Source organism: Vulpes lagopus, chromosome 24 (assembly GCF_018345385.1).
Source record: "Vulpes lagopus strain Blue_001 chromosome 24, ASM1834538v1, whole genome shotgun sequence".
In the NCBI taxonomy this organism is placed as follows: domain Eukaryota; kingdom Metazoa; phylum Chordata; class Mammalia; order Carnivora; family Canidae; genus Vulpes; species Vulpes lagopus.
Window position 1 is genome coordinate 29,493,150 of NC_054847.1, and position 13,590 is coordinate 29,506,739.

The 13,590-nt window shown below is 38.4% G+C and overlaps 1 protein-coding gene across 1 annotated transcript in view; it reads left to right on the forward strand.

Moving 5' to 3' along the window:
• The window catches only part of ACVR2A (activin A receptor type 2A), an 85,305-nt gene continuing 71,715 nt past the window's right edge, over nt 1-13,590 (forward strand). The window contains exon 1 of the mRNA XM_041739758.1: nt 1-412. Coding sequence (XP_041595692.1) covers nt 358-412 — 55 coding nt within the window. The 5' untranslated portion in view covers nt 1-357. The remainder of the gene's footprint in view (nt 413-13,590) is intronic.

The following is a 13,590-nucleotide window of genomic DNA, read 5'->3' on the forward strand; positions in this document are numbered from 1 at the left end:
TTTTGACAGTGATTTAAACCCGCTTTTGTTGTTGTTGCCTTTTCGTTGTTTGGTTTTGTGTGTTGTGCGTGTGTGTGGCGGTTTTTCTCCCCCCCACCCCTTCCCCGTGGTGCATTTTTCCTTTTTTTTTTTTAAATATATATTATTATTGTGCTCTTTTATTTTTTCCTTTTTTTTTTTTCTTAACCCCGTGAACCTTTTTTATTTTTTATTTTTATTTTTTTTCTTTTTGGCCGGGGGCTTCCGAATATGTTTTATGACGGTTGATTTCACACCAGGAGGTTTGTCTCCGAGGAAGACCCAGGGCACTGGCTATCTAGCGAGAACTTGCTGCGGATTCCCCGGCGCCTCGGGAAAATGGGAGCTGCTGCGAAGTTGGCGTTCGCCGTGTTTCTTATCTCCTGCTCTTCAGGTAGGTGCGTGGAGCGAGCGCGGCGGGGCTGCGGCGGCGGCGGCGGCGGCCTGGGAGCTCTCCGCACACACACACACACACACACACACACACACACGGACACACGCGCGCACACACGCGCGCACACCCGCCCCCCGGCGCCCTGGGCCGCGACCCCGCGCGACCCCCACCTCAGCTCTGACCGAGCCCCGGAAATCTCTGTCAGCGTCTCCCGCTCGGAGCCGGGCCGGCGGGCTGAGGAGACGGACGGCTCGGCCGTGCGAGTGGGAAAGTCACGCTCTGTGGCCCTCGCCCTGGGTGACAGCGCTGCCTGGGGCGGGGGGGAGGGGGGCGGTTAAGCCACAAGCGGCACAAGTGACAGCCGGGGCCGCGGGTTCGAGCCCCGAAAGGCGCCCCCCAGAGCGGCGTGTCGCGTGGCCTGCCTCCCCCCGGAGCGGCGCGTTTTGTTCTGGGTTTGATTGTCTCGTAACCAGCGCTTCCGCGGTGGCCGTCACGACGGACGTCCAGCCGGCTGTCGCCCGCCCGGTCGCCCGTTCGCCCGTTCGCCCGCCCGTTCGCCCGCTCGCTCCGGACGGCGAGAAACAATGCGGCGCGGCGGCGGTGTCATCGGGGTCCCCCCCACCCCCCTCGCCCGCCGGCCTGCCCGCCTCACGGTCTCCTCAACTTCGGCGTCCAGCCGCGTTAAAAATAGTTGTAGCTGCTGTGGCCCGGGTGTTAACAATACCGCGGCGCGGAGCGGAGCGCGGCCGGGCGCTGGCGGAGCGCTGGCCCTCCACCACCATTTCTGCGTGCTCTCGGCTGGCACAGATTCCGCTCACCTACGGGAGACTTCTCTTTACGCGCGGTGTATCGAGGCATTGTTTTCGGTCTATAGAGCAGCCATTTGAGATGGTTCGCGCTTGTCAGAGACGTTGCGGTCCTGGCGTAGGTTGTGGCCCGAGGTTTGGAGGGGACGACCTGGTCCCTCCTGCATCCGACGTTGTGATTTTTGCTTGGACGTTGTACGCCTTTGCAACCAGTGGTTGGGAAACTAGTCTTTTGTGTTTGGTGTTCTGTAAACGAACGCAGCCCAGCTCCAAGGTGTGCACACGTACGTAGCAGGAGAGTTAGTTTGATGGATGGAACACTTTTGAAGTCGCAGTGGATCTGGTGATCATAAAATTCAATATTCGGTTACCAGGTTGTGGGAGAGAATTATCGGAGGCGGGGGGGGGGGGGGGGGGGGACGAATTGACAGGTTTCACGGCCACGTCTTTATCTCGTTTGCTACAGGGAAATTAGAGGGTGTTAGTCTTTTCTTTGTGTACCTCTGTGCTGTGTGTGTGTGTGTGTCCGTCCATCCTCCCAACCCCCTCTTCTAATAGAATCCTTTGTAACGTATAGAATTTTGCTGAATGGTACATTTCCTTGTGGTTAATAAATGGATAAAGTCTAGTCTTATGTCTGTAGTGGTATTGATCAGTTCCGGGTGGGCTAAATGTGTTGTGAAATGGCGATCATTGCCAGAGATTAACCAAAGAATCATGTCTGTTTAAATGGAAGAAGGAACATGCTTAAGGCAGGCTGACAGTTCTTTTTGTGCAGGGTTTGGGGAGGAAGATAAACAATGGTGTCTCCGAAATGAATGAATACCTTGATAACATTAAACCTCTCGCTTTTGTGACATGACTTAACTATGCAGTTTTTATTTTCCCCGTAGTACTCTCTCTCTCTCCTGGTTCCTGTATGTTCTGGTTGGTGAACTGCTCTTGTTCAAATCCCTTTCTCTGATCTCCTGCCCTTGAGGAGGAGGGGCATCATGGCCACTGACCAAGGAATTGTGGACATCATTCCCTCCCAAACCCACCTGAGTCACAATAATTGGTGAAGGGGGTTATTCTTAAGCAGTCTCAAGGTATTACTTCTGGAAAAGCAGGCTGTCGCTTACAGATCTTACAGCCTCCTCTGCTTGGTTTAGAAGTAAAAAGAATTGAGCGTTAGTTTCTTGTAGGATTATTTTCAGTGGGCCAGGAGGTTAATAGCTAAAATTCTGAAATACAGTAATTTTCTTGCTTACAGAGCATATAGATATGTATAGCACATAGAATTACTTAAAACTGGTGCTGAATATTGTTGCATAGTTTTTTTCCCCCAATAGTTCCTAGTTGAACTAAAATATAATTCTGTTGAAGATAATTGAAATCATCTTAAAGACTTTAATCCATATTTATGTATGAAGATTTTTAGTACTTAAAATATCTGATTTTTTAAAAGGCTTTTGTTATGAATCAAATGCACTCTAAAAGATTATTATGTTTCCTTTCCTAATTGATTTTCCTAGGTAATATGTAATCTGGCATGCTGGAAGCATGAGGATGGCTATTTTTATGAGAATTAAAACATTTCTGAGGTTGTCATTTTTTTTGTTTCTGGATATTTAATTTTTTTAAGCAAATGAAAAATAGTAATAAAGAGCTGTTGTAGATCAGATTTTTAGGATGGATGCTTACTTTTTTTTTTTTTTTTTTTTTTAGTATTTTGCAGACTTTGATTTTTCAGTTTCCATCCCATGGCATAGTATATAGGAGACTGATTTTGCAGACTATTCCTGTAGGATATGGCCAAGTATGTAATTTCTTAATTCCAGGGGAAACATTTTTGAGTTTTGTTATATTCCTCAGATGCCTTCAGATTCCTTTTGTATTTGCATTTTTTCCATTCTTTTTATCCTTTCTCAGATTCTGTTTCAAAACACAAATCGATTTATTGGATTTGTTTGTTTTTAAAGCAGTGTGGCTAATTTGTGTCTTTCTTCACCATTTGTTAAACTATGAGTTTAATACTTGCTCTAGCACTTAGGTCTCTCCTCCCTAGAATGATGCAGCTATTGTGGTGTTTGAGTTGCACTGACTAAGTTGAGGAATTTGGGTTTCTGTGGGAACTGGAGCAGCCTGGTCCATATATTTGATGAAATAAGAAATGGAAATAAAGTAATTACGTGCATTTCTTTTACCTCAGATAGGTAGGCAGTGCCGGGTGTGTGCGTGCCTGTGCCCGTGTGTGTTTCTGTGAGTGAGTCTATGTGCCTTTGGAGGGGGAATTGGCAGCACTGTGGATCTTCTGGGACTCAGCTGAACTTTGGCTAACAAGTGATGGATCTGACACGCTTTGTTTCCTACAGTCAGAATCTCTTAAGTGTAGTCTGTGATCAGATTCAGATACCATCTACTGGAACATCAAAACCAGAAGAGGAACAAGACAAACTCCCTCCTCCACCAATTCACTTTGAATTTTTTTCTATTTATAAGCCAGTAGTTCTCAGGTTGGGTGTCTTTTGCTACCTACCCCTGTACTTCTCCTCCGGGGACATTTGAAGGCATTTTTGGTTATCACAACTATGGGGGAGGGTGTGCTACTAGCATCTAGCGGGGAAAGGGCAGGGATGCTGCTCATCATCTCACGGTGCACAGGACAGCCTTGCACAGTGAAGAGTTACCTGGCTCAAAATGTCAATAGTGTTGAGGTTGAGAAGCTCTGTTTTCAAAAGTATTAGTATATTAGCAAAAGGGTCCTGCTTCCTACTCCCACAGTCAGTCATCCAACTTTTGCAGGTACATGCATATTGATCTTTAGGTGACTTTTTGTTGAGAGCTTTCATCTTTTCGTTATCTTTTAAAACTAGAATGGTTATATTAGACAGACTATAGCTATATGCATTATTTCATCTTATTATATTTTAATAAAATATTTTGCTGATTTATGAATAAACTCTCCAAAACCATTGCTTTGCTATGATGGAGAGCCCATGAAGACTGGTATGTTCATGAATAGGATGAATGATTGGTCAAGGTATCAAGTTTAATTATATTTGCATCTGATCCAGTAGACTCCTTGCTGTGATAATTACCTTTAAGGATATTTCCTTTTATTCTTACTGACATTTTACTGTATGGACTGTGTGGTGGCAGCGGATTGTGTGTTAGAGAAAGAGAAAGAAAGAGAGAAAGAGAAAGTGAGATCAACAGTGAGGGTGCCAGAAAGTTTTATAAGTTTCCTATGGAAGAACTATGTACGTTATATGTCCCTGAAAGGTTTCAAAGTATAAATTCAGGTTTGTTTGTTTTTTTAAGGATATTTCTTCTTCTCCTTCTTTTCCTTCTTCTTCTTCTTTCTTTTAGCTGCCTTTAATTTGAAGCAACTTTTAAAGTGGTTTCTTAATTACATAATTTTCTGGAGAATCATTGGCTAGGTTTTGATTATTAGACTCATTTAGGCTATGCTAATTAATATTCTATGATCTATCACAGACCCTTGTCCTTTTTAAGGTTAAAATTTGACCATAACTAATAAGTGCTTACTTGTTTTGAACTCTGGTTTTAAGGAAGTGAACCCAGCCAGGATAAGAATTAAAGTGAAAAGGTGTAAGTAGCACTACAGCATTGAAAGGAAAAATTCTGAAATCACTCCCACAAAAAGTATGCAAATAAGCCTCATACTATCTTTGTAACACACCTCCCCATACATGCGTATCTCTGGTACTACTGACATTTTCACCTTTTGGATTCACCGTTTTGTGTGAAGTAAAGCACAACTAAATCAAACGAGATTTTAATAATCTCTAAACATTCCTTTAGATTCTGAAACTATTTTGTTGCTTTTTTACTTTTGTGAGTAGTGTACTCTTATTTCTCATCTTTGGGGTCTCAAAAAATCTGTGATTTAAATTTCCTCTTTTCATGCTCTCTTACGTTGCTCCTTGTCTTGGTTCCTCTTAGATAGCAGTGTTTGAGATTAGGGTCACTAGTACTCTTTCACTTTTTAGTCCATATTGTATAACTCATAATTTCTTCCTTTCCCTTTCATTATGCTTCCCTTTCCACTGTATGCCTTTTTTGTTTATTATCTTTAACCCCCTCTGTTCCTTCTGTACTTCCTTATACTGTAGGCAGCTTGTTTGTGGAACCCACTTGTTGCTTAGCATCAGGGTGGCTCAAGGGGCTTACACATGGTTTAAATGAAAACAGATTCAGTTTAGAATGTTTGAGAATTGACCAGATAGTTTTTTCTACTGTTCTTTCATTTGTTGGCTTCTGGAATAACACACACACACACTTTTGGAATCAAATAGCTTCAACTGTAGATTGCTCTTACTCCTCCCTCCCCCATAATCTTTTTTTGAGGAGAGGGCAGAGAGAGGAGAGAGAATCTTATGTGGGACCTGATGCAGGGCTCAAGCTCATGACCCTAGGTCATGACCTGAGCTGAAATCAAGAGTCTGACACATAGCTGACTGAACCACCCAGGTGCCCCACTCTTACTCCCCTTTAAATGTTCTGGTTTTAACTCTTCTCTGCTTTCAAAAAGTCTATCTTTTGTTATTATTCATTCATCACCTTTGTTTAAGCCACAGTTTGACCAGACCAGAGAATATATTTATTGCTGGGACCACATCAGACTTCCTCGGTGGTAGATTTAATTTTGTTAGGTTATAATAGTCATGTCTAGACAGAACATTGATTTCAAATTGACTATTGAACATGAAAGTTCCAGGAATAGTATATAGAGGAAGGAGAAGGAAAAAGTCAAGAAGGTAAGAAAACTACTATAGATAGCAATTGACTTTCTGTCATTCTCCACTGGGTTTCTGTTAGTCACTTTCTTTCCTATATCCAAATGCATCTAGTAGTCACATTTGGTTTAATGAAGGGTCTAAAGAAAATGTGTATTTCCCCGAGTTTTGAAATTTTTTTTAAACTGTTAGAATGGTGGGTTTAAAGGAAGAAGTTTGGAGGTTCTTATGGATACTGGACAAGAATGTGGTCATGGTGGTCAGTAGACTTTGGTTCCGGTGCCAGCACTGCCACTGTGTAGCACACTATCATTTTTCTTGTCTGAATTATGGTAATACTTTTCTAGCCAAGACTAGGTCCCTGTAACTACTTCCTCTTCCAGTCTGTCCACATATAACTTCCAGATTGACTTCATTAAAAAATAAATCTAAATATGTCACTCCTGCTTAAAACATTTCACTGTGAGTCACCTTTAGCATAAAATCTAAAGTCTTAGAATGGTATGTACTTAGAATGGTGTTTTATCATTTGGTTCCTGCTTGTGTTCTCTAACCTCTTGGTATAGTGACTAAGAGGATAGGCTCTGGAGTTAGGCTTCCCTGGTTTACATCCTGGCTTCACAATTTAACTTTGGGCACATCACTTCATCTTTTGTACTTCAGTTTTATCATCTACAAAATGGGGATATTAATAGTGACCATCTCAGAGAGTGATTTGAAGGTTAAATATCACATAAATAGGGCAGCCCCTTGGGATCCCTGGGTGGCTCAGTGGTTTGGCACTTGCCTTCAGCCCAGGGCATGATCCCGGAGACCCCGGATCGAGTCCCGCATTGGGCTCCCTGCATGGAGCCTGCTTCTCCCTCTGCCTGTGTCTCTGCCCCTCTCTCTCTCTCTCTCTGATAAATAAATAAGTAAATAAAAATCTTAAAAAAAAATAGGGCAGCCCCGGTGGCCCAGCGGTTTAGTACCGCCTTCATCCTGGGGTGTGATCCTGGAGACCTGGGATCGAGTCCCGCGTCAGGCTCCCTGCATGCGGCCTGCTTCTCCCTCTACCTGTCTCTCTGCCTCTCTCTCTCTCTCTCTGAGAGAGTAAATGAATAAATAAATAAAATCTTAAAAAAAAATCACAAATACTTGGTATTCTGCTATGGCTCCTCCTTATATTCCAGCTATACAACTTGGCTTGCAGTTTTTTGAATGTGTCATCCTTTATTGTGTATCAGTACAGTACCTTTGTATATTTTATTTCTTCTCCTTTACCTGGCCAGCTCTTTGCTTTTAAGACTGAATAGTATCACTTGTTTAGAAACAATTTTTCTGCCACCTAACCCAGATTGGGTTAGTTGCTGTTTTTCTAAATGACCTTGGTTCCACTAATTACTGCAAATGTTTATTTACCTTTATACATGTTAGACTGTGAGCTCTTTGGAGACATCTTCTCTATATGCAGATTCAATCCTAGAACCTGGCACATAATGGGTGCAGAGGAAATGTTCAGTGAATGAATGAAGTGAAATTTTTTCATTTCTGGGCCTGGGTTTTCCTTTTAGATGTTTTAAAGCAATAAAGTTGGATTAGATTATTTCTGAATGTTTTTCCTTCTCTAAAAGCTTTATGATTCTATAATCTTAAGGTTAGAGTTTAATAGTGACATTTTATTAAGAAAAAATGATTTTGCTGGCTGTTTTTTGGGTATCCTTAAATTCTCTTCATTTTTTAAAAATGCTTTTTCTGATCCTTAGACTAATAAATCTTTTAATATAATTTGAATCGTGCAGATTTAGAAGGCATTTTAGCGACCTTTAAGTTCTGTAGCTTTCAGCTCTTTTGACCATAGCCCGCAGTAAGAGATAGACATTACATCATTACTCAGTTTCCATATACATAAATATGTATATATGTCAGGAATAGAAGTTTTGTGAACTCTGTGTGTAAGACTTTTATTTATTTTTATATTCTGTTCACTAAAATATTTTTTATTGTGATCCATTAATTAATTCAGTGATGAACTTACGGGTTCTCAACTCCTAAGAAATAGCGACTCAGTTCAACAATCCCTTATTCTCTCTACTCAGTACTCTGAGAAGGAAGCTGCAGTGTAAACATGTAGAATGAAAAATACGTATACTGAAAAATGTGTTCATTATTTAACTTACAGTAGAGAATGAGTACTTAGGTATAGAATATAACGAAAAGTGGTCCCAAGAGAGAGCATGGCCCTGACTGAGCTCTTTTCTCTTTTGGATTCACTGGATAAATTAGGTATACACAAAAGTGCTAAAACAGAATTAGATTGTAATTTTGAGAGGTTCATATATATATATATATATATATTTTTTTTTTTTTTTAATTTAGGAAAGGCTTTCTGGAGGACATAGATCCGAGTAATAGGGAAAAAATGTCTTGGAAGGTGTTTGAGAGGGATGTTCATCATAATATGAAGGAAAAGGCACAAAATAGGATCAGGAACACAGAGGGCATTTACCAGTAAACTTGACCATGGATGGAAGGCAAATTGAGATGAGGGAATTTTGACTAAATCTGAGGAGATTTATGTGATGAGAGGATGTTTATAATTTCTTGAAAAAGTAAAATCTCATTTGAGGGGGTTAAATCAGAGCAATAGTAATTGAAACTAAGAGAGATAGGAGTGTATGATATAGCTCTTGATGGATGTTCCAAATATATATATGTGGAATATAGGATAGAGCAATTTGTTTTTTTTTTTAATTTTTTTAAATTTTTATTTATTTATTTATTTGTTTGTTTATTTATGATAGTCACAGAGAGAGAGAGAGAGAGAGAGAGAGAGAGAGGCAGAGACACAGGCAGAGGGAGAAGCAGGCTCCATGCACCGGGAGCCCGATGTGGGATTCGATCCCGGGTCTCCAGGATCGCTCCCTGGGCCAAAGGCAGGCGCCAAACCACTGCACCACCCAGGGATCCCGGATAGAGCAATTTGAAGATTAAAGTAGGATGCTGGTGCTACTAACTAAATTGATAAAGAAATAACAAACCAGAAGAAAATAGGAAGCATTTTCATAATTAAAGAAATTCTACAGACAGATATGGATTTAGATAATAAGCATGAGTGAAAATACCGACATGATTTGGAAAAATAAGAGTACACAGAAAATATGAGCACATGTAATATTCTTTTATGGGGGCAGAGATACCACACAATGGATATGTCTTTATTTGTGAAGTTAAAGAAGTCTAAGCACTTACGGCTTGGTATGTTGTTTGTGTTTAATAGATTATAGTAATTGCAGTTATTGCTCATACTGGCCATCCAGATTATATTCTTTGAGATCTACATAAGACATTTTCCTCATTGTAAGTTATACGCTTGCATAGAAGTAGATTTAGAAACTTTTTTGACTTGTGTATGTTATTCATGCCTGAATCCTAAACTTTTTTAATACCATTCTTTTGGACTAGATACAAGCACTTTTTTCTTTGGTTGACTATTTTCTTAATAGCTATAGTCACATTGGGAATCATTGTATTCTCTAATTTGCTGAAGAAAATAAATGTAAAGCGATAATTATTAGAAGTTCCCACTAGGGAGTGGTTGCTTTTTAAAAGCTTTGAAAAATGAACCATCTTTACATATTGTAATAAAAGTAATCCTATCCATATATAAAACTTTGAGAGAGGAGTTTTCCTACTTATGATTACTAACTTTACAATATATATTTAATAGAAATGAAACCTTTATCGGAAAAAATCTGTTAGTCTTCATATCCTTATGATTATACATGATCTTCACATTTTTATGATTATAGATGATAAATCAAGCTACTTCCAAAGCATTATGTTAGGAGGAGGGGGCATGGGTAAATTATGATATCTTGGCAAGTTTCTCAAACTCTTAGATTAATTTTTTAAAATTTGTAAACCAAGATGTATTTAATGAAGTAATAGGCCATATAAAACAGTCGCACAGTAGATACCACACACACATATTAGTTTGTAACCTATCTTTAAGTCTTATTATTTTAAGAATGTAGTGTGTAAAACATTTAAAAATATAGATTCAGTTCTTGGAAGGTATTTTAAAATTTTCTAGTAAATTACTTATGAGTTAATATAAAATAATATCCTGACTAAATGATTTAGCCAAAGAAAATATCAATAGAGTGCCAAAAAGGAGCCAAGAAATATTTAGAACATTCAGATAAGTTTTTTTTTTTTTACAAAGTATTCTTCAAGATCTCATACATTGAAAGGAAACATTTGAATAAATTTTCATTTCTATTTATTGGAATTTAAGATATACTTATAATTTTACTTAAAACTTAAGTGATGCAAGATTTTTCATATAAAAGTAAAGTCTTGAAAGATTCTCAAGCCTGTTTTGGGGGGACAGCTACAAGCTTTGAAAACAATGAAGTTTTGAGATCAGTGTTTTGGATATGATATAATAATATCTTGGATTAAAACTTGAATTTCATTCAGATTCTTACTTTGCTTACTCTTCTTGACCTTAGCCATCACTAAGAACTCATTTTACTCATCTTTAAATTAAAAAGGGTAAAATAACTATTTTTTTATTAACAAATGTTGAACTGCATTGCTAGACACTGCAATGTGCTTGGGATGCAGCAGTGAAGAAGACAGATATGATTATGTGCTTATGGAGCTTACAGTCTTAAAGTAGCCAAGTGAATAAAATAATTACAGATCATCATATGAGTTCTGACAGAAGCAAACAGGGTACTCACAGGATAGCTATTCACATCACATCACGTACCACAAATCTCCAGTTATTTAGTTTATCTACCCATTTATTATCTACACTTTCCACTACTGGAGTGTAAGCTCTAAGAGGGGTGTGTCACCTTTGTCATGATACACTCAGGGGTTAGCACAGTGTCTGGCAAAGGAGAAGCTCAGTAAATGTTTGCCTGCCTGAAGAAGTGAGTGCAGGCTTGCGACTAGAGAGATAGACAGGGACCAGACCATGTAGGGGCTTTGATCTAATGTGGGAAGGAGTTAGAATAAAATCCAAAGGGTAGTGGTAAAGCAAAGAGTTTTAAGGAGGAGCTAGATCTGGGTTATGCGGTGATATCACTTGGGCAGCTCTCTGGACAATAAATTAGAGGAATCTAAGAGTGAAGAGGTGAGAGTAGGAGGCTGTTCCCATCAACCTGAACTAGAGAGACTCTCTCAAGACCACTTCTAGCTTTGAACATTCTCCATACTCTAAAGCCTGCCTGCAATTAACTAGTCTTCCTCTCAGATTTTCTTAGTCACCCCATTTTTTTCCTATTATTTCTTTAAAGAAAAATGGATAGGCTTATTGTGCACCTGAAAACTTTGAATACAACATCTCAAAAAAAAAAAAACCCAAATCTAAAAAGAGAGATAATAAAATGTAGATTGGAGTTTATTGAATTTTTGTGGCAATTTCCTATATTTAGATTTTGTGCATTTGCTAATTTATATTCTTGTTTACTAAGCAGTCCTATTTCCCAGTGAAACTTTGACTTTACTCCTTTTCATATGTCTATTTTTTCACAAGATCATCTCTTTATTGTTTTAAACTTGTAATATACTGTATTGTTGGTATGGTTGAAGATTCACAAGTAGAAAAAGCATATATTGTGTCTTAATTCTTAGGAATTTGATATCTTTACAGGTTATCAAGGTCTTAAAGGCTGAAAGTATAAATAGTTAATACTATGGGTTCTTATTTTTACTCAGGGCTATGGCCTCTAGCTCTAAGTAGTCAGCTTGAATATTTTTATCTGTGAAAGATTTCAAGCCTTTACTGTTGGTAGGAGGGGGAGGTGGTGCTTGGCACAGGGAAATCAACTCTATATTGGCAGAAGTTCAGCAGCATCATCTCTGACTAGGAAAAACTATATTATTACACAGAGAGAAAACCAGAAGAGACGTTAAACTATACTGAATTTAAAAATGTAATGGTGGCTGCCTCTTTTCATTTGGTTTCTCTCATTATGGAAGCAGGTAAAGCTAACTTAAGCCACCTATTGTAAAGAAGTGTAGTTTCACCCTGAAAACCCATTTTATTTGTTATTACCTAAAATAAAGTAGCTCTAGAAGTATAACTGGTTTGCTAGGTTTTGTCTTAATTGGTACTGGAGTTTCATACTGCATTACTTGTGAATAGAATTTGCTAATTGTTTTTATTTAAGCTTAGACTTCAAATTACTTGTGCAAGTACATTTTAAAATGATATGGGGGAGAAATGAAAAGTCTAAGTTAAAAGAGAATGATAAGTAATGAATAAGGGCAGTTATGAGAGATTAGCTTATACAGATGGGCAGGGTAATAGTAAAGCAGTTTGATTAGTAGGCATTCAGAGGTAGGGAAAAAAAAGAAAACCTTACTTTGTGACTGGGAAAATGATTACATAGCTACTGATCATCCTTTTATTTTGTGTAAATGTTACATGACATGTCTTACCAACTGACCTTTTTTTGTTCTCTTCCATAGACATACATAAACCTGGTTTGGGTGTTGAATTAGGAAATTCATTGCTAATTGTTTGTTAAAATGTAAATAGAGATTGCCTATTCGCCAAGAGAACTAGAAATAATAGAAATGATTAAATTAGGAGGCTTTAACTGCTGAGAGGGCCAAACAGAATGTCAGGTACTGTTTTTTTCTAGTAACTACCTCTATCAGAATGATTTTTATGAGATACAAGTCTACTCAAGCTGATCCTTACTTTAGAAAGATGGAGTAAAATTAAAAGATCAGGGTCAGAGAAGAGGAATGTTGGTTATACTTTTTTTATTTTTGAATCAGTAGAAGAGTGGTTTTGATCTTTTATCCACAGATCTTATCTTTCACTATTGTAGCTGGAAAATAATAGCTCTACACCAAGAGTTGTAATTCCTATTTAGCAACATATATTTAGCAACATATATTTAGCAGCTTTGATTAAACAGTATTTTTAAATTAATATCTGATCTTGTTTCTGTGATAGGGAAAGATATCAGCTCACTAAGCCAGGGAGTAGAAAAGAATCATAAGAGCCTACCTAGTCTGTTACAGATTGTAGAATTTTCTACCATTGGAACCTGTTGTAGACTAGTAGGGTCTAGTTAATAGAAATAAAAGCTAATCTTACTGGTACAAATGTAGCTGTTGGTTAGAAAGAATGATTTTCTCAAAAACAAATGAATAGCAGTAGGAAGGTCGAATTCAAATCTCAAATTCAGTGAAAGTAATTAATTATGCAGTTCTTGGAGTGGTTTAGTAGAAAGAACAGACATTCTGTAGGGAGAAAACTTGGGTGTTGGGCCTTTTTTCTTTCCTTCTTTCTTTCTTTTTTTTTTTTTAAAACCGTGGTGTGATATACCATTTGCCTTGGGAAAATTCTGTAACCTTAATTTCTTTATCTGTAAAATGGAGTTTATAATACCTACCTCACAGAAGTACAGTGAGGATCAGAGGCTGCATACATAAACTCAAGCACATTTACATATACACTTGCAACTTTTTAAACTTTGAAATATTATTTCAGATATTTATATTAATGCAATGTTTTTTTTTGAGAACATTAGAATGTTCAAGTGAACTGTAATAGTTCTAATTTAGACTTTGTGATTTTTCGTCAGTAGATATTTATCTTTACAGTGTGAATAAAGGA